Source organism: Centruroides vittatus, unplaced genomic scaffold (assembly GCF_030686945.1).
Source record: "Centruroides vittatus isolate TY-2023 unplaced genomic scaffold, ASM3068694v2 contig_273, whole genome shotgun sequence".
Lineage (NCBI taxonomy): Eukaryota > Metazoa > Arthropoda > Arachnida > Scorpiones > Buthidae > Centruroides > Centruroides vittatus.
Window position 1 is genome coordinate 2061670 of NW_027121739.1, and position 21998 is coordinate 2083667.

The 21998-nt window shown below is 29.6% G+C and overlaps 1 protein-coding gene across 1 annotated transcript; it reads left to right on the forward strand.

Annotated features, from left to right (window-relative positions):
- The first annotated feature begins 221 nt into the window (after positions 1–221).
- On the forward strand, positions 222–21557 carry LOC136971922 (glutamate receptor ionotropic, kainate glr-3-like). The gene is made up of 7 exons (XM_067266446.1): positions 222–428; positions 9687–9784; positions 9934–10024; positions 15263–15415; positions 19041–19188; positions 19266–19495; positions 21294–21557. Exons 1-7 carry the CDS (start codon positions 222–224, stop codon positions 21555–21557), a joined length of 1191 nt encoding a protein of 396 aa, XP_067122547.1.
- Positions 21558–21998: the final 441 nt, after the last annotated feature.

The following is a 21998-nucleotide window of genomic DNA, read 5'->3' on the forward strand; positions in this document are numbered from 1 at the left end:
TGCATACTTCGGTAATAAAGCCTAAAATGTATATTTGGGAATACTTCAGTATTAAAAAACCAAACCAGAAAGTATTCAACCTTGAACTTTGTTATCTAGGCCACTTCTCTCCTTCTTCTTCCTAAAATCTATTTATACAGCTGAGTCACTTTGATTTTGTTAGTCTACAACAAGCATCTTTAGACTTGAATCAAGTCTACATTATTGGATACAGATTGAAAATGCCAAAAGTATTGTCATCGAAATCGTCTCTTTTGAACTCTAATATTGCTGAATTTGTAGAGCCTAAAATATTGATCGCCGATGGGCAGATTCTGCATTCTGATGATTATGATGCACGTATTGTTTGTAACAGGAAATCTCAAATTCGACAGTACATACAAACGGCTAAACACATGAACAGGGAAAACTGCGGGGAAATGCCGAGTGTAAGTGTAACAATTATTTATATCACAGTCACAGAGAAACTGTGCCAAACAATAACTTCAATTTTGACTTATATGAGGTGAGGTGTGAAACAGGAATTCCATTTTACAAATTATCATGCCCAACATTTAAATCATTTCTGGAGAAATACATGCGTAAGGACAATTACCAATGAATCAACGTTGAGGAAGTCCTACAGGGAAGACGTGTTTTTGAGAAAGCTGAGAAAGTTACGAAATTAGTTTGAAAATAAACAAATATGCTTTGTGGTGGATGAAACCAAAGATGAGCAATAAAATATGGTTACTGCTGTTCTAGTTGGAGCTATTCGTGAAGAGGAATAAAACGCGCCTAAACTCTTGAATATGGAAATACTTGAAAGAGTCATTGTTTACTTTTTTGCATTAACTGAGTTACAATAACTTAGCCAATGCTTCACTCTACAGATTCTATGGCCTGATGGCGTATAGTAAGTGTTTACTGTTGTCAGATCATATAGCGTATATGAATAGTATGGGTATGAGCAGCTCTAATCACAAAATTAATTTGTTTTAATACAAATTTTATTCCATTCTACTATTTTTCAAGTTTATAAACACGGATGGAATTGTTTCATATCATAAATAATTTGTTGAGTAAATTAAAATGCTACAATATTTGGTATCTTAAATGATTTATTAACTGTCAACAAAGAAATAAATAATTCTTTTTTTATATTATTCGTTTATTTGAATACAGGTTTTTTAACAAATATAATATTTGGGTACATATATAAATTGAGAACAAATACAGATTTAAAATTAGTACAAAATTATTTTTCAGAACCCTGTACCTTTTGGGGGAGAACAATTAATTCCGAATAATCAACTCTCTTACCCTTCTAAGAGCATGATTAAGGGCAAATTTATGCACCGTTGAGGTGTCTATAAAAAATATAAATAACCTAATAATCTAAATAATATAAAAATATCTTAAATTCTGCATTTTGTGAGAGTTGAATTCTAAATTATAAAACATGTTATTTACAACTCATTTTAAGTTAAACATCTTATAATGTTTAAAGATACAATATACTTACTTAAGATACTTAGGATGAAAACTTTAAGATAAAAACTACATGATTAGTCGGGCATTTATATATGTAAATTCAAGGTTATAATTCTAACAGATGAGAGCTAAGTTAAATATTTTTAAAATTTTTTCTTAATACTAATCAACACATTGTCAATCGGTTTGATCAATTTTAATTAGAAAACTTTTTCATACATCTGGGTGTAATAGATTCGATAAGCCTATAACGTTCTTAGCCTATAACGTTCGATAAGTGCATAAATATAATTTTCGGAAAATCATATGTAACGTAAAATCATAGAAGCTGTAATTCTTAAATCTTGTGAACTTTAAAAGTTCATTAAAATCCTGATAAGTTCCATACATCTGGGTGTAATAAATTAAATGTAATTCAGTGATAAGAAAAAATTTCATAAAGTAGAAGCTAGATATACTGTACTTACATGAAAAAAGTTTATTAATGCTTCACTTTAATCTATTTCAGCAGGGAGTTTAATGATTGTGTAAATTTATTGCCAGTGATTAAAATAAATTCGACTACAAAATATTTTAGTTGATAGTCTTTCTTTTCTCTTTTATTCTGCGCACCAAACAAAATAATGTATATGCTTTCAAAGAAGAGTATATTCTATAAATTATATTCAAACGTTTTCAATAATTACTATTGATCTGTATAATACATCGCACTTAATATCTCAAGTAATAGAATTGTAAATAATAAATATAATTTAAGAGCAATAAATAAAACAGTGGTGTAGTTTTGAAGATTGCATATATTTTTATGAATAAAGTTTTATATATAATAGCAAAATCATTATATTATTCGGATAAACAATCTGGAGCCAATATCAACGAGCGTGTATTATAAGTGGTCACCACTTATAATACACGTGAGGTGTCATGGAAATGAACGAATATAATTTTGTAATAATCTTCACAAATTCAGGTTAAAACAAGAAATAAATGATATTAAGAAAACTAGAAAAAAACAGTAGGAAGTAGTAAAATATTTAACTTTCAAACGTTAGTGACAAAACTTTCTATTAGAAATTGTAAGTATCACATAAAGAGTGAAGAAAGACCACATTCATATTCATTAATTTTAATTCATTTTACACGAAGGTACTTAATATATAACAATTTTCTTTTGATTTTAGATTTCAGCACACCTTAGAAGGCATTACGTATTAATTGCAGTTATGGTTATACAATTGCAAAATATTAACATATCATAGATTAGAGGAAAGCAGAATTATTTCAGGTGTAACATGAAAAGTCGTTCAATAAATCTGTCATGTGACTTTTCCATCCTCTTAACATCATTTTTTATCAGTAAAGAAGAGCAGATTCTGAGAAAGTATGCCAAAGAGATGAAAAAAGAGTGTACTATGATTGAAAATTTTTCACATGTTCGAGTTTTATCTCACGTGCAGCATATTTTTAATTCAAATTTAATATACAAAAATATATGTTTTCGACAATTTAAATGAAGTAAAGATAAGATTGAATAGTAGAGTAAAATAACGAATCCTACTGATTAAAACAAAAATTAACATTGTTTTTCTCTGAAATATCTTAAAGACAATATTCAGTACTATATTCAAAGTAATATTATGCTTAAATATGAATGTAGGATGTCTTGATTTACAGAAATCTAAACAAAATATCCGAATATGTAAAGATTATTGCAAAATTATATTCGTTCGTTTCCATGACAGCTCACGTGTATTATAAGAGCGTGTATTATAAGAGTCGATATCAACGAGCGTCACGCTCGTTTATATCGACTCCGGATTGTTTATCCGAATAATATAATGATTTTGTTATTAAATATAAAACTTTATTCATAAAAATATATGCAATCTTCAAAATTACCCCTCTGTTTTATTTATTGCTCTTAAATTATATTTATTATCTACAATTTTATTAATTGAGATATTAAATGCAATGTATTATACAGATCAATAGTAATTATTAAAAACGTTTGAATATAATTTATAGAATATACTGTTCTTTGAAAGCATATACATTATTTTGTTTGGTGCGCAGAATAAAAGAGAAAAGAACGACTATCAACTAAAATATTTTGTAGTCAAATTTATTTTTATCACTGGGAATAAATTTACACAATCATTAAACTCCCTGCTGAAATAGATTAAAGTGAAGCATTAATAAACTTTTTTCATGTAAGTACAGTATATCTAGCTTCTACTTTATGAAATTTTTTCTTATCACTGAATTACATTTAATTTATTACACCCAGATGTATGGAACTTATCAGGATTTTAATGAACTTTTAAAGTTCACAAGATTTAAGAATTACAGCTTCTATGATTTTACGTTACATATGATTTTCCGAAAATTATATTTATGCACTTATCGAACGTTATAGGCTAAGAAAGTTTAAAGTAAAGCATAAACTATATATAATCTTTATTTTATATATAAGTACAAGTGTTATCTTCCTTTTAGTTTGTTCTTTATTACTACATTATGATGTTTAACAATTGGAGTGTTAGGTGCTAAAAAGTGCATTTTAGGTGTATATTATTTGCTGTAAAAACCTCAAATTATGCACTAAAACCCTCAAAATACGAATCTCCCTTTATACCACATGTTCTTCAAACAACGTACAAACAAACAGTTTTTCCACAGTACGTCGAGTTTCTTGCAAAAGATTAGATTGTAGGTTTCTCTAGGACATTTTTCAATGATAGAAATAATTCATGCAGTTGAAGTCTTTGCTTCACCAGTTGCACAAAGCTGGTTCTTAGAAATTCCAGAGATCTAAGGACCATTAATTCTTGGCAAACTGATGTATCTTGCAAAAGAGATAAAACACACACTATTCCCATGGTCTTATCTTCGCAAGTATGTGATAAAAAGTTTCTTCAGCTGGTCCATTTATTTTCCAATGTAAAACAGGGAATTCAACCACGTTCCCCAGTCTGTGATAATTGGCTCAAGGAAAACAAAGTTTAGTCGTATTTTCATAACGTTTGTATGTAAGATGTCTTTACGAACACTTTCTTAACATGTACCACTATCTTGTCAACTTTAGGATAAGTATCTCGATTTTTTTAACGGCTCCGCTTAATTTATTGGCTAAACATGTCACATGTAGAAATTAAGAAAACGTTATGCTCATATTCTGTTTTGCTTTGACCATATATGCTGTATGATCTGACAACAGTAAACACACGATGTTGTACTATACGCCATCAGACCAAAGAATCTGAAAAGAGTGAAGCTGAGTTATTGTAACTCAGTTAATGCAAAGAAGTAAACAATGACTTTTTCAAATATTTCCATATTCAAGAGTTTAGGCGCGTTTTATTCCTCTTCACGAAGAGCTCCAACTAGAACAACAGTAACCATATTGTATTGTTCATCTGTGGTTTTATCCACCACAAAGCATATTTGTTTACTTTCAAACTAATTTTGTAACTTTCTCAGCTTTCTCAGAAACACGTCTTCCCTGTAGGACTTCCTCAACGTTTATTCATCGGAAATTGTTTTATGCATGTACTTCTCCAGAAATGATTTAAGTGTTGGACATAATAGTTTGGAAAATGGAATTTCTGTTTCACACATCGCCTCACGAAATTCATAATTTAAGTTACTGTTTGGCACAGAAGCAATCCCGTTTTTCTGTGATTGTGATATAAATATTTGTTTACGTTTACGCTCGGCATTTTCTCACTGTTTCATGTTGTTCTTGTGTTAGCCGTTTGTATGTACTGTCGAATTTGAGATTTCCTGTTGCAAATGATATGTGCACCACAGGCATTGCGATGCCTGTGATGCACATATTAATATAACAGCCTAAAATATTTATCACCTTTCCATCGGAGATATATATTTTAGGCTCTCTAAATTGAGCAATATTGGACTGCAAAGGAGAGAATTTCGATGACAATTCTTTTGGCATTTTCAATCTGTATCCAATAATGTAGACTTGATTCAAGTCTATAGATACTTGATGCAAACTAATAAAATGAAAGTGGCTCCACTGTATAAATAGTTTTTAGGAAGAAGAAAGAAAGACTTGGCCTAAATAACAAAGTTTAAAGTTAAACACCTTACGGCATTTTTTATCAGTGTCCAATGGGTAACAACAGGACGTTAATTTTTTAATGATAAAATAAACTAATGAGAACCAGTTTGAAAAAAGTAACACAATCCCTGGAGATAAAAAAGGGAGATTGGCTAGGAAAGTTTTTAGGAAAGTGGCAAAAAATACCAAATTTATGTTTTTTTTTTTTTTATACCAAAATATACTCAAATATGCATTTTAGGCTTTATTACCAAATAACGCATTTTTAGGTTTTTATAACTTGTTTTTTTTATAATTTCTCCTTTTTAAACTTGTCTTGTTACGCAGCCCTTAATCTCGTGAGAAAGTTTACATTAATTTCACGTGAGAATAAGTATTTTTTCTGACATAGAATTCCGGCGCGTTCTTCAAGTCCTTTAGAGTTCACCCTACCTTACCAAGCCTAAGGTGTACACTGTTCACCTTAGGCTTTAGTTCAATAGTAAGTAGATTCGGTAGTAGTTCGACAGTCGGAAAATTAGGAATCAAAAATAACAGCATTTGCTGACGATTGTAATGGTCTGTTTGTTCGGCAAAAAGCAGAGAACAAATAGAAATAAAATGTAAAAATATACTGGATAAAATAGAGAAATGGGGAAATGCAAACAAACTAAAATTTAATCCAGAGAAGACAAACGCCATAGCCTTTACAACATGCAAAGTGGCAAACAGGCAACCCACAATTAAAATGCAAAATAAATCGATTAAATGTACCAACCAAATCAACTATTTAGGAGTAACAATAGATAACAAACTTTTCTGGAATGCACACCTAGAAACAATTAAGAAAAATGTGGGTAACCTATTCCAAGAAATAGCGAAAGTAGCACGTAAAGAATGTAGTCTAGGCGGGAAGGGCTTTAACACAGATTTATAAAGGTGCTATAATCCCAATTGTCACATACGCTGCCCAAATTTCGGGGTGGAGGATGGAATTGACACACATGAAACGGAAAATAAACAGCCTATAAAGAAAAATGCTATTAAAAATTACTGGAGCATGTCGTACTACATCAAATGATGCACTCTGAGTACTGGCGGGTCTAATGCCTCTGGATTTGGAAATACGACAGCGTGGTGACACTAGAAAAATATCCTACAAACTTTTTTTTACATTTGTGTAAAAATAAAAATTTACATAAAGGACAAACAAAAGAAAACAATAACAATTTATTTATGTATATTTAAATTTGTAATAAAGATTATTTGTTTTGTTGTTTGTATATCATGTAATTTTCCTTATTTCTTTGTAAAGAAAATTCACGTTAAAATTTGCAAGAATCATTTTCATCTATGTTATCATCTTATAATCTTCAAAAAAGAATTTGCAAATTATAAATTTTCGAAATGAATTCGTTGCTAACGAATTGTTTCATTTATTCAGTATTATTTTTTCTATGGCTTTTGTAAAACACTTCCCTACACAAAACACACAGTTGCAGTGGAATAACAATATATGAATGGGCACTGACAAAATTTTCAAAATGGGCCTACATTAGGATTTTTGTAATTTTTTCTTCACACAGACTGATGTAGTTATTTATTTAAAAAGTGATAATCTGTGACACTGCATAATGAGCTTACTTCTGTGGTGAAAAACACTAACAGCAAAATATATTTTGTTTCCTGGTATTAATTATTACAAATTAAATCAATCCAGTTTATATTTTATCGAAATCTCAGAAACGAGTAATGTTATGAATATGAATAAAGTATTTTCTCTTCTTGGCCATTCAATACAGAAATATGACAAAAATTGAATACACTGAAAATATCCAATATTTTGATATTTTGAGAATATATTAAGCTTTTTAAGCCTGCTCGTGAAACTTTTGTAATTTTGTTAAAATACCTGGTTTACAAGTCTTAAAAATTTTTATTTTTATACATTTTAGATGATAGAAAAAAATGGACGAAGACTACGTGTGGAAAATTGCTGGATATGACGTAAATACCTGTTTAGCTTCTACAAAACTGGTTATTTAACTATATAAAAGATGCAATTGAAAAATGGGATCAGTTATATATAGAAATTAATAAACATAATTCTATTAATAAAAAATTCTCAGAATAATTTTTCGAGTAAGAACACTCATTTTTCACCGACTTCGAGTAAATTGTGACAAGACAGTTAACAATCAAAAAAGGAAAAAGTGAAGATCCTTCTTATCCGTCACGATCTTTACGATGAATCGTCTCGAGTTGGGTTTTGCGACTCGAGAATGTCCGTAAGATGGTTCGAGGAAAGCTACACCTCCACACTCAACAAGTAAATATATACAGTTTATTTACACAACAAATATTTACAAGATGTACAATGTTCAACAACATTACATACGCTATGTAACAAAGATGTGGTATCGCTAGTCGGCTTGTCTATTGGGGACTGTTAGTCTCCGGGGAACTCAAGTCGCTTTTCCGGAGATGGCTCAACTGCGTGGCCGTCCGTCTCTGCACTAACCTTTTTCCGGAGGACTTTCCAAGAGGAGAAAGCTCTCTCTATACACCTCAAAGGCTTACCTAGTGTCAGAGACCACCACGTATTCGGTCTCTCGCCCTTTCTCCTCGTTTTTCCGCCACCCTTCCAATTTAAGGGATCCTGCTGCGACCACCCGCGACCAATCAGTTCCTTCCTTTTTTTTTTGAGAGCTTCCAAAGACGTCCGCCTTATTTCCCGCCGACGTAGCTCACATTCGCGTCCGTCCCCTGTTTACATTTTTTTCCCAAGCCGGCCGACACGTAGCACACACATTGACCCCTAAACGAAACCGCTACTCCTTTGATCTTTCCGGCCGTTTATGGCCCCAACGCCAGGTGGGTCCAATTATCTCTGTCGCGTGGCTTTTCGACTTAGGACGCTAAAAGCGACCTTTACAGAAAACATTTATTTTACTTTGTATTAAGAAATTCAAATACATTTGGCCTATTTTGCTTATTCAGTAAATATTGACTTTAATAAACAAGTGTCTTCTTATGATAAACGATATTATCTCAGCATGCATCAACGATTACCCCAGCATTGAAATTTATGTTATTTGCGTAATTTTTAATACTATAGTGTTTTCTAATACGGGTTTTAATAAAAATTTTTTCATTATATAAAATTTATATATTATTTTTGTTCATTTTACATTTAAAATTATTAGTGTTGAAACCAAGATGATTCACTAATGGCCGCTTCGTGTCCTTTGTGTCGTTTTTCTAATTTTATTTTAGTTTCTGCTATGTAGTATTTGGGCTGTGGACACGTACTGTACATGACTCCTGCAGTATCTAACTGAAGATCTTGTACTTTTTCTTCTTCTTTATTAATAAAGTTTGTTATATTAGATAATCTATTGTTTTGATTTGCTAGAAGATGAACAGAGAGTTTATTGAAGTGACTTTTGTATTTTTTCATGTAAGCAATTTATATACGTGAAGAGGACGTATCGAGAATTTATTTTTTCATTTTTAACGTTGTATCGATGACTTATATAATAATCATACCACTTAAGATTTTTCCTAGGTAAATATTTCAATAAATTTAGGTTATTCAATAAATATTTTTTGAATAACTGTTTTTCTTCTACTATAATGTCTTCATGCAATGTTTACTTCTTAGTATTTTTTTAAACTGCATAAAAAAGGTATTAAGGCCATAAGATTGAAACACCACCTTGGTTTCAACACTGTAATAATTTTAAAAGTAAAATCAACAAAAATAATATACAAATTTTATATAAACAAAAAAAATCTTATTAAAATTAATGGTATTAAATGTTATGCAAATAACATGAATTTAAATGCTGGCATGATCGTTGATGCACGCTGGAATAATATCGTTCATCATCAGAAGACACTTGGTAATTAAAGTCAGTATTCACTGAATTAGCAAAATAGGCGAAATGTATTTGAATTTCTTAATAAAAAGTAAAATAAATGTTTTTCTACTTTGATTGTTAACTGTCTTGTCACAATTTACTCGAAGTCGGTGAAAAATGAGTGTTCTTACTCGAAAAATTATTCTGAGAATTTTTTATTTCTAGAATTATGTTTATTAATTTGGTTATTTAATGTTTCACATTTTAAATTAATTTTATATTGTTTACAGAATCCTGCGTGGATGAGTTTCACAAAATCAAAAAAACAAATAACTCAAACTTGGTTTTTAGATATCATTAAAATTTTACAAGAACAGTTAAATTTTAGGTAAGTTAGTAATTCCTGATAATATCAATAAGTAATGACCAGTTCAACGTTTTTGATACAAGAAAACAAAAATACAGTACATGGAGTAAAATTTATAAGCAATATAAATATATGTAATGACATATTTAAATACAGATGATTTTATATAGATATGAAGTTGTTCATCCATTACCTTTAGACAGTGGAAAAAGAGAAGAAAATGGTTTTTATTCTGGAATGATTGGCCAAATTGTGAATAAGGTAGATTTTCTTTCTTGAAGCGTCTTTTGATGTAAATGCAAACGTCTTTTCTTTAAAATGTAATTTCTCAAGCCTCAATATGAAGTTAAATAATGAAAAGTATTTAGTGATAAATTATTTAAATTTATGAAATTATAAAAAGATTATCTGTATTCATTTCATTTTAAAAATAACTATATAAGGATAATTATAATAAATTAAAAAGTTGGTTTCATTCGTCATGTTTCTAGAATTAATTGTGAGGTCATCCAATTACTGTACGTCACTGCACTGTATTAGACACACCCATGGTTATATTTTACATTTCGTTATGTTTAGCAATTTCTCGAATAGGAGTATAACAGGGCCCATAGCGGGGCGCCACCTCAAACGTCATTAAGATGCATTGTCATTGAATTGCATTTCAAAGATCTGAGTTCAGAAATGAAAATCAGCACACTAATTTTTAAAGAATCAGCACGAACGTTGATCTTTTAATGTAATACTTTCGTGCAATGTCTATTTTTAGATTGAAGTATCCGATTTTTCGCTAAAAAATTAAAATAAAATGAAAATTTACTCCTGGCATTACTACTTTTTAAATTTTAAAAAACATTTTTATGAGTACAGTGAAAAACTACTTTTTCAATTCACCCAGTGGGCATATTCAAAATCTTAATATCAATTTAGTGAGGTGCTGCCGGAAGTAACACAACTCGCATTTTCGAGACAAACAAACACTAAGTGCGAGGGAATATCCGGAATAAAAAAGAATAAAATGACAAATAATGTGGTCTTTCATGTTACATTAAAAATATTTTTGAATTTATTTAATAAGGACAGTTTAATAGAAATAAATATTTCGAAAAGAAAAAGAGTGATAAAGGTTTTTTAATTACTATAAGAGACAAAAATACAATTTTACGAGCTCTATGACGGCTTTTCATTTCCGCTAGACTTATTACGTTTTCAATTAGAAACAGGACAAGCTTTAGAAAATCACATTTTTATTTCCTAGAGTATGCATTTTGGATTCCGAGTTTCTTTTCAACTCTTTGTGATGTAACTGTTTAGGAAATAATGCATACAAGTTAATATAAAATATTTGCATTGTTACAAAATATGTAAAAAATTTTTAACGTACTGTACATGGTTACGAGAAGCACAGAAATTGCGACTATTAATAAAATATGGATTAATAATTATCGATTTACAGGTATTTGCTATAACAATAGTTAAAATATATATATTGTTCTTGTAAATCATTTACAATATAGATGTAAAAATTGTGAAGTTATAGTAGTTATGACAGTACGATACATAAAGTAGTAATAGCAGTGACAGGCAAACAATATACATAGTAAAGTACAATGTTAAAACCATAAAATTTAAAACCGTGACATTTTACGGTTATCACCATTTTTAATTGGGTTAATGTTACCTATGGTTCCAAGATGGCGGCTCGTCTGATTCCAGCAAATAGAAAAAGGGAAACGGTGGGGGACGCACGTTCTAACCTAACCTAACCTATTCTAATAATTTTGTTGGTAATAATTATGGTAATTTATTAGAATAGTTTAGGTTAGGTTAGAACGTGAGTCCCCACCGTTTCCCTTTTTTTATTTGCTGGAATCAGAGACGAGCCGCCATCTTGGAACCATAGGTAACGTTAACCTTTAATTGCTGTGTTCTTTAAATCATCTTAAAAATGTATATTTTTTTCTAAATAGGATTTTTATGTTATTTTTTTTAAATTAATTTTACAGTTATTTTCATTGCAGCGAATGAACCAAGATGATTGGGCATTTTCCAGTCTGATTGATGTGTCTTGTTCCTTTATCCTTTTTTCTAACATTCTTCTTGTTTCTTCAATATAATGAGCACTTTTTGCACATGTGCACGACAATTTATATAGGACTACATATATTTTCAATTTATTTTGGTTATTAATTATGCATTCTTTAAATTAGCTGTTAATTCTATGGATGTTTTTAAATTTTTTTTTTTAATTTTTCGAAATGAATTTTAATATAAGGAAAGGATCTATGTATCAATTCTTTATTTTAGAATTTTAACTTTGTATCTGTTGTCTATTATTTTTTGGGGTAATCATAGAATAAAAACATCATATTGACTTTATTTATTCTATTTTCACTATATGTTGTATGTGTGTAGGTTTTTTCAATGCTGTAATGAAGTTGTTGTTTTTTATTTAGAGAGGACAATATGATTTGTAATTTATAGTCTTAGACATAGTACAATCTTTTTCTTACTTTTAAATATAATTTCTGTACTACTTCTGTGTATTGTTATATATGTATTTTAAAACCCTTTCTGTTCTGTGAGAATTAAGAGGGCCTTCATTAGCAAGCCCATTACAGAATCGGCCAGGCCCACAATGGGGCGGCCAGGTAATGAGGTATGGTGGCCCAATATATTTGGACTGACCACCCCAAAAAAATGCTGGGATTTCTTTGACCTATCTGGATTCGAACCCGGGTTCCCAGAGTGGTAGGCTGCCATCTTAACCGCTCAGCTATTCAGCCTCTATTATATCTAAGTAATATATTTGATTGTTATTTCAAGTTCTATTTGAAATAAAATATTCAAATTTATATCGTTCGCAAAGTTTCGTATTTTTAATTCATCCATTTTTTCTGAATCGAATATTATTAAGACGCCATCTACATATTTTACAATGAGGATTATACCTGGTAAAATGTTACTTGCTATTTATTGTGTTCATATAGATTTCAGCTAGTTTTGGTCCTATGACAGAGCCCATACTATTCCCATCATTTTGGCGATTAAATATACCCTCAATTTTTAAAGTAATTACTGAAATATGTTAGTTGTATTAATTTATGAATCCATATTTTTATATCTACATTTGGAAGTTTTCTTCTATTATTTTCCGTTTTATATTAGGGTACATTGAATTTATATCAAAGCTTACTAATTTAAATAAAGGTTTAAATTTTAATTTTAATATTCTATTAATTAATTCGTCTGTTGATGTTATTCTATAGTCTGAGTATGGAATTTCAAATAGTTTATTTTTATGGAAATGTTCTAAGTGACGAGGGTAATTCCAAAAGTAAGGTCTCCAATTTTTTAAAAATACAAAGAAACGTTTATTTTCAATAATGTTCATACCATTTTAAAGCTTGAACATTTATTTATTTTTCTACATAATCGCCAGTGCGGTCGATGCATTTTTGTAGGCGCTGTGGCAAGTTTTGCATGCCCATGTCATACCAGTTCGCTGCCATGTCGCGGGTACCATCTTGCGCACACTTTCTGATATTGAAACTTTTCCGTTAAAATCCTATGAATGGTGCTTTGGAGAAACCCCACGAACCAAAATGCACAGATCATCCAGAGTGATTCGTCGATCTTCACGCATGCTTTGCTCAACCGTCGCGACTGTCTCGTCGAAAATTGACGGTCTTCCGCTTCTTTCTTCGTCGTGAATTTCAGTACGATCAGCTGCAAACCCTTCACACCACTTGAAGACGTTTTTGACATGTATGCACGACTCGCCATACAATTCCGTTAATTGGCGATGAATTTCAATCGGTTTAACACGACATGGCGGCTAGCTGGTATGACATGGGCATACAAAAATTGCCATAACCCATGCAAAAATGTATCGACCTCAATGGCGATTATGTAGAAAAATAGTTAAATGTTCAAGCTTTAAAATGATATGAACGTTATTGAAAATAAACGTTTCTTTGTATTTTTAAAAAAATAAGAAACATTACTTTTGGGGTTACCCTCGTATATAATGTAGAGTTCTGGAAATCAACTAAAGGTCTGCATTTATCTTCAGGTTTATGAGTCTTGAATCAGATTTTTAAAAGAGGTGTTATATAATTTGACTAGTCTAATATAAACTGTTGTTCTTTTGCGTCTATCAATTTTCTTTGTATTTTTTAAAGTTCTTTATTCAAATAAGTAATTTTTCGAGTTTGTGGATCTTCTTTTAGTTTTACAAAATCTTCGTTGTCGACTACTTCCAAGCATTTACTTTTTTTTCCATTTATTATTGACCAAAATGAATTGTTTAGCTTTATCTGCTCTTATAACTGTTATGTTATTTATTTTTCTTTTAATTTTTGAACTAAATTGTGTTTTTTAGAATAATCTTTTGCCTATTTGTCTGATTTTAATATTTTTTCGTCTTTATTCTTTTTTCTTATTTTACTAATATCTCTTTTAAACACCCTTTTAAGTTGCCTTTTTCTTCTTTTTTAATGTTAAGTAAAATTATTGCTTTATCTATTTCCGGTATTATTAAAAATGTTTCTTTTTATCGGAGCATTGAAAGATATTTCCAACCTTAGCATATATAGTATATTATCCGGAAATTTAATATTAGTTTTATTCAAGATTAACATACCGTTCCATTCTTTTCTTCTGTTAAAAGTTGGGTATCCAAATAGCTTATGTAGTTTCATGATGTTTTTTCTTTGATATTCTCCGTCTTCTTTACTTTAAATGTTGATTTCTTTATATTTTTTGTCTTATTTTTAATAGATGCCATTTAGTTATATTTGATTTAAAATATATTTTAGTTAGAATTTCACAAAACAATTTTCATGCTCTGTAGACTGAGAAGAAATCAGCGAAAACGTTGGATCTGAGATGCATTTAAATAAAACATCTGGAGATTAAAATTGCTTCTGAGTAATTTTTGAACTCCAGCAAACAGTCTGACAATTTGTTAAATAGTCCGAAAACCCTTTTTTAGGAGGTCAGATAAATAATTTATAAGTTTAGTGTTTGTGATTTTTGATCAACATACATAAAGTAAACGTAATAATCTGTTTTTCAATCCAAAAGTATTTCACGCTGTTAGTTAGACAAAAAAATTCAGAATTTACAAAAATAATTGTAGTTTTTGATATGATGCCCATTGTTTTACATTTTTAGAAAGAAAAGTAGGGTCTTTGTTTCGCCACGTGAGTGCAGTGCTATGTACAGTACATGCTTGTAATACTAGATTAAATAAAATATTTAATAATAAAGCTAAAAGAATATTACCTCGAAATATTTAAATAAATACTTTTCTAAAATAGAATATGATACGCAGTTTAAATAACTTAAATTGTTTTAAATACATGACGAGGTTGGTAATTTCATAAATTTAAAATATTTTTATCTTTTATTTCTTTAAAAGTAAACACTAAATATAAATATTCGATTATTTTATTTTCTAAAAATACTAAATCTCTCGTTAATATTCTTGTTTAGGTTGCAGATATTACTGGTATTCCTGTACGTTTTATACCCCACATCCCAGCGGATTACACACCAGCTATAGTGGTGAATCCTGTTAAATTTATTGTAGCAGAAAGAAAACTGAAATCTGATTGGGAAGATGTTATTCGACCTTTTTCTCTTCGTGTATGTGTGTAAGATATATTTAAAAACTCTGCTTAACAATAATTAATATCAATTCGAAATTCTATCTTTTCACAAAGAAAGAATTTACTATTCCATTATAATAAATACGACTTTTGCTTGCTATACCAATCTTTCAGCAATATAATAAAACAATATGTTTAAATCGAAAAATAATATTTATTGAACTGAGAAACTCTAAGTAAAAAGACTAAAGTTTATTAATGTCTACGCTTTTACTTACGGGGAAATTCAACCAAAACAGAGTACTGAGATATTTGCCGACTTTTGTTTTAATTTTAAATAATACTTACATCAATCAAATGAAATATTTTACGTGAAGCAAATAAACTGTGCATCTGTTCTTTAATTTCGCAAGTAAAATTTGCAAACTTGCTTTCAAAAGTAAATAGAATATGAATTAAGAAGTGACTATCAATCATGAAATAGATGAAAGCTCCTTCTGTCTCTATTTTGAAATAACTAATTTTTCATTGTGCTAAAAGGTCGTTTTATTTTTTTCGGGTGTATTAGTGTATTGTTAAAGCAGATTTATATGAAGTTTTCTATTACAAAGATTAGTTTTTGCGTATACAGTATTTATATAACATGGTATTATATTATATCTTTATATTATTGTTTTATATTATAATATTATATTCATATAGTATTATTTATTTTTCTACATATTTTTCTAATATTATTTATATATACAAAAGAAAATATCATTTATATGATTTTTTTATCCGTGTAACGAACTGAAATTTGTATCGAGAAAAACGTTATAAACCTCGAAACACAGGTAGACAAACGTTCGAATATTATAATTTTTTTAAAGTATAGTTTTAAACTTTTATAATATGTTTCTCGTTCTAACTTTTAGATATAAAATTATCGAACCCTAAATTAAATATTTAGTTGTTTGGAGTAACTGTTTTCATGGTAACAAAGTGCGGAGGTCGGAGGTCGTCAAAAAATAGATTATGCAAATTTAGAGTATGGTCCTGCCACCAGGTGTGTTTTGTCAGACACACCGTCGACTTAGATTAAAAAAAAAAAAAAACAAATAGTTCAGGAGCGAGGGTAAGAGTCACTCCGGTGTTCAGGAATTAGCCGCTCAGGAGGATGAATGCGGAGTTAAGTACAACTAACAAGACTTTATTATCGAAAAACAAAGTCCAGCACAAAATTATAAAATCCGATTTAGGAAATTGGCCTACTACTATCTATAAAACGAGAGGGTTCCTAATGGAGGGTGCGACTCACAATATACCAGGAAAATAGTTGTTTTCTCTTTATTCTTCACTTTCTCTTCCTGTTTTTCTCTTTTTCATCTTCTTTCTGCTTTACTTGGTCCTTCACTAGGTCTGTCGCCAAGTCTTGTCCGGTCAATCAGTTCAGTTCTGTCAGTTAGTCCTGTCTCTTAATCCAGTCTCACTTTGTTAATTTCGTCACTTCTTTCTATTTTATTCTTTGTTTTTGACCAATCATGTTTTTCTTTTTCCGGAGGAAGGTGAAGTAATTTGTAAAATGTGTCATTGATCATCTAGTGGTCCTCCTCCTTTCTTGTCAATGAAAAATGATGTGCGTCCATGTTACATGGATAGCACACCATTGGTCATATAACACCATTAAAAACAGGGGAAACGACTGGCATCTCCCTCATCTTTTCCTTTGCATGTTGTGAGATTTATAACAGTTAATTGATAAATTTTTTATTTTAATTTGTTTCTCTAATTTATTTTAAATTGATATTACCGAAAATTTGGAAAGGAGGATCCCGATAATCGGAAAGATAGACGAAATTCCTTTACAACGTTGTTTGATAAATAAACGATCTCGGTTTCACGTTTACATACGCATCTTCGAGATGTGGGTCCAAAGGGCGTCTTATCTGATAGCTAACAGTTGTTCTTTACACAACCAGACAGGAGAAAAAAGAATATAAAATACACATAGAGTTTAAAATACAATAAAGTTTTTAACTGATTAATTAAAGCGAATACATTATTAGCAAAAAGATTAAAATGAAGTGATTAAAAGTAAAATTATTCAGATAATGTAAATAACAATTTACAAACACACACACACACATATAATTATATATATATATATATATATGTGTGTGTGTGTGTGTGTGTGTGTGTGTGTTTGTTTGTATATATATGTGTGTGTGTGTGTTTTATTGTGTCATATATATATATGACACAATAAAAACAAATTTATTTAAACGGGAAAATGATGTATCACGGAGGTATTGAATATATCTGTTTAGATAAGTGCTTTGATATACACTTAAATCCTGAAATTGTATTCATTATTAGTCCAAGAAACGATATATAGTAAATTAAATTAATTAATAAATAGAAATATTAATCATTATTTTTTCCGAATGTGTGTCAAAGAAGATTTTGTTGAATCAGGAAACATGCAATGCATCAATCATTAAAGAGAAACATTGGAAGTTAAGTGAGGTAGATAACATCTGACAGATTAATACGAATTTAACTTCAATTTGAGAAATGCATTCGTAAATGCATAGAAAGAAATACTCAACCCATCTGTGTAGTTTTGCATAAAAAATTACATTCTTTTGCAAGATGATAAATTACAACTTTTGCATTTCTATCTTTCCGGTTCACCCCATTTATTTATTTATTTATTATTTTGGAAACATTGAGTTGTAATTAATGACAATGTATGAATTTGGATTATATAGAGATGACAGCAAAATTTTCAATTGGTCAGCCAAACGTCTGTTTTTCCAGAATTTTCGATATTATTCTTATGCTTGATTGATTATCAGGGTATGTAATAATATAATTGTCATAAATACTTTCATATTATTTCTTATAATATAATGTATTTTTATATTTATTTATGAACATATAATTAATTTTACTACAAAAAATAAATTTCAAATTTGAATTTCTGTATATATTTTAAATTAAACTTAAGTCTATAATTAAAACATGCCAAGAAAAAATTCATACATTACAATATTAAATGCGTAGAAGTAATCACAAAAACCGTTTTTTTTTAAACCGTGTTTTACATATCGGGGCGGAAGAACAGCCTACAAATGAAGGGCGACTCCGCCGTAAAGACAGTTATTTCCCGAGTGTGAAAAGGACGTTAAGATTTAAAAGAAGACACATTTTTTGTGATTACTTCTACGCATTTAATATTGTTAAGTCAGTTTTATAAACACAGGCCATAAGATGATCACCATGGATAGACTGTACAATATTTATGGTAGTATTAGCTATAATTTAAAATAGATTGCACTGTTTATTATATCTTAAAAATAGAGAATAAGTTATCATTCAGTTATTGAATTGTGCAAGATATCAAACAGGACACATTACATCGTGATCTGAGAAAGATGTTTATAAAAAAGTGATGCTTATCATTAGAATAATTATGGTAACATTTACAGAACAAAGCAAGCTATCATTACTACTTAATTAATTTTAAAAATTGCAATTTTATTTCTATTTTCCATATCTCTTGAAATTATGATGTAAATATTTGAAAGTTGTATTTCTAAAATAACGTTATAATACTCAACGATAATATTGATACACATTCATTTTTTCATATGTAATAATTTATATCAATATATTAGCTTTGGATTGCCCTGGGGATTTCGATGGTGCTTCTTGGTATAATCTTACCGAAGATAATGAACAGTGGACAAAATATAAAGAAAACCAAACACTTTTGGACAATAAAGAGAGCTATGTTGTTCCTGATTGCATCATGCTCCATGAAAGGTTTGTATGAAAATATGCCAAGTGTACTTTTGTGATTATCCGTATGAATTCATTAATGTTTTTTCAACAACTTTTAGGGACTAATTTGGGAAATACAACAAGTTGCTCTGCAAGATTATCGATCGGAATTTGCCTCTTTTCAACCTCTATATTAGGATTTGCTTATGCTGGGACATTAATTTCGTTTCTGACTACACCTTCTTATGAACCGGCTCCAAAAACCATAAATGAATTAGCTGCTGCCGTAAAACTCGGAAAATATTTCTGTGGTACATATTCACAGAAAGCCATATCCAAATATTTAAAAGTTAAGCAAATTCATAAATATAATATCCAAACTTTATTTCTGACATTATACGACCTGTATTAAAATACTAGTCGTATATTAGCCTAAACAGTATAAACTGCTGAAAATATAATTATAAAATATATAATTTAGTATGATTGTAATCGAAAATATTATCCATTCTTACAGTATTTGAAATATTATCAAATGTAAAGGAAACAATGTAATGAAATACCTAGTAAAATAACGTATTAATATGAATTATTTTCTGAAAATACGGCTGAAAGTTAAAAGAGAATATCGTACTCATTTTAATATAAAAGTTTTTGTTTTTGTTTTAATTTCTTAAAGTTGAAAGCTATAGACTTCATACGAAAATTCTCTTGTTCAAAACTCAAATTATATTTTCTACTTCTATCAGTGTTGATCATGATTAACGAATTATACGGTTTTAACTTCTTTTTGTCAAAATTATGCGATGAAATTTATTCTGTGATCAGTATAGAAATACAGTAATTAGATATAAATTACAGTTTCATTTTTCACTTTCTTGATGTTCTAGTGATTTTCATTGCTCCACAAATTTTAAACTTTCTCATTTATTTTCGATCAAAAGTTCACGATTGTAAATGAGATATTTTTCCAAATGAAATGTTGTAACAAATATTAGTTAATCAAACTAAGAATACTGCAGCTTTAATTTTTATATCTTACGATTTTTACGTTCGTTTTACACTCCCAAAAAATTTCCCTTTCTTCAATTACTTTGACGTGTATTTTTTTTCTTTAGTTTAATACACTCAAACCTTGGGATTGGAAATTAACTCGATTCAAACAGTTGTTTTTAAACCGATTTATTCTAATAACGGAGTAAATTTTCCCATCAAAAACAATACGAAATGGATTAATTCGTTCTCGACTTCCAAAATGAAGTCCATCTTTACCTATTTAGCTGTATTTCATGCATTAAAATGCCTAGAAATGCAATGTAATATTATATATAATATAATATTTATATCTATATTTATTCTATACGTAAATTAAAAGCAAAACGTTCTGTCACCGACAACCGAAACTAACACTTTATAAGTAGAGATTCAACTCTGTTTGCCAAGAGGAAATAGAACCAAATCAATTAACACGAAAAGAAAGTAGCTTAGTCACAATATCCTACAATTTTTTGTTTATAGCATAGTTCACGGATTATTCCCAAGAAATTATACGTGTTTTGGAAATGTTAGAGTCAAGTTAGTCTAGAATTGATTAATTTTATGAAAGAAAACCTTTTAAACAGCCGTAGCCCCTAAACTGCACACGTGCCGGGCTGTGATTGGCTCATGTATTTAAGTGACTCGTACAACATGGAGTTCATATAACACGGAACGTATCTACAGTGTTATACGGGGTCTACTGTAGTATCTTTCCCGCACTCGCATTAAGATCTAATTCACATAGCAACGTCATTGATGATTCGTGTCGTGACATCTAGTAACACGAAGCGATTCCGGTGTCACTAACTTCAGAATCTGTAGTCTTGTCGCTGATTTGTTGAGCCGTCGACTTTAACACAAGCAGAGTAGCTTGTTCGGCAACCGATTTTTCGTATAATAACCGGGTTCAAATATAAGTATAAAATGTTGTCCGTGAATCAAATTGTTTGAAAACCGAAGCGTTCGAACTCCGAGGCTTGACTGAAGTTCATTATTTACCACAAAATATAAAAGCTATATAATTCAAGTAGAATACAGTATCAATATGTATAGAAGTGTCGTTTAATTATAAGAGTTTTACACAGTTAATTTCACGTATTTTGTTTTAGGGAAGAAAATCAGCTGAGACAGAAATATTAATAGACTACATGAAAAGAAATCCTGATAAGTTAACACCATATGCAACAGTTATAGCTTCGAAAATGAAAAATGAACGTTACGCTTTCATTTCGTCAGAGATATTTGCGAGTGGAAGAATTATGCCATTATTTCAAGGCAAATCATCACTTAGTGAAGATAATTTTATGACCATTGTAGCAGGATATTTAATTAGAAAAGATTTTCCATACAAAAGATCAATCAACAAAATGTAAGAACATAAAATTTTTAATTTTTGCTCGTACAATTGTATAACAGGTATATTCAGATTGTATTGTACGTTCTTTGTTACAGCATAACTCGTTTAATTGAAGTTGGAATTGTTCAACATATAACGAAGAAAGAGTATTTTAGTCAGCATGCAGATAAGGATAAAGTTCACCCATTAAAGTTAGAAGAACTTGCAGGAAGTTTCGTTGTTCTTGTTATTGGATATATATTATCTCTTTTTTCTTTTATTTTTGAATTGATAACTGGATATTACGCTAAGTCAAAAAGTTTTTAATTAATGGAAATTTATAATATATAGTTCTATCTTCTGTAATTTGTCGTATTTAAAGTTTGTATTTAGTACAACGTTTTACAAAGAAAATTATTTCTTTGTAGTCAATAGTACAGATTTTTTCATTATTTCAATTTTAATTGATGTTGTATTA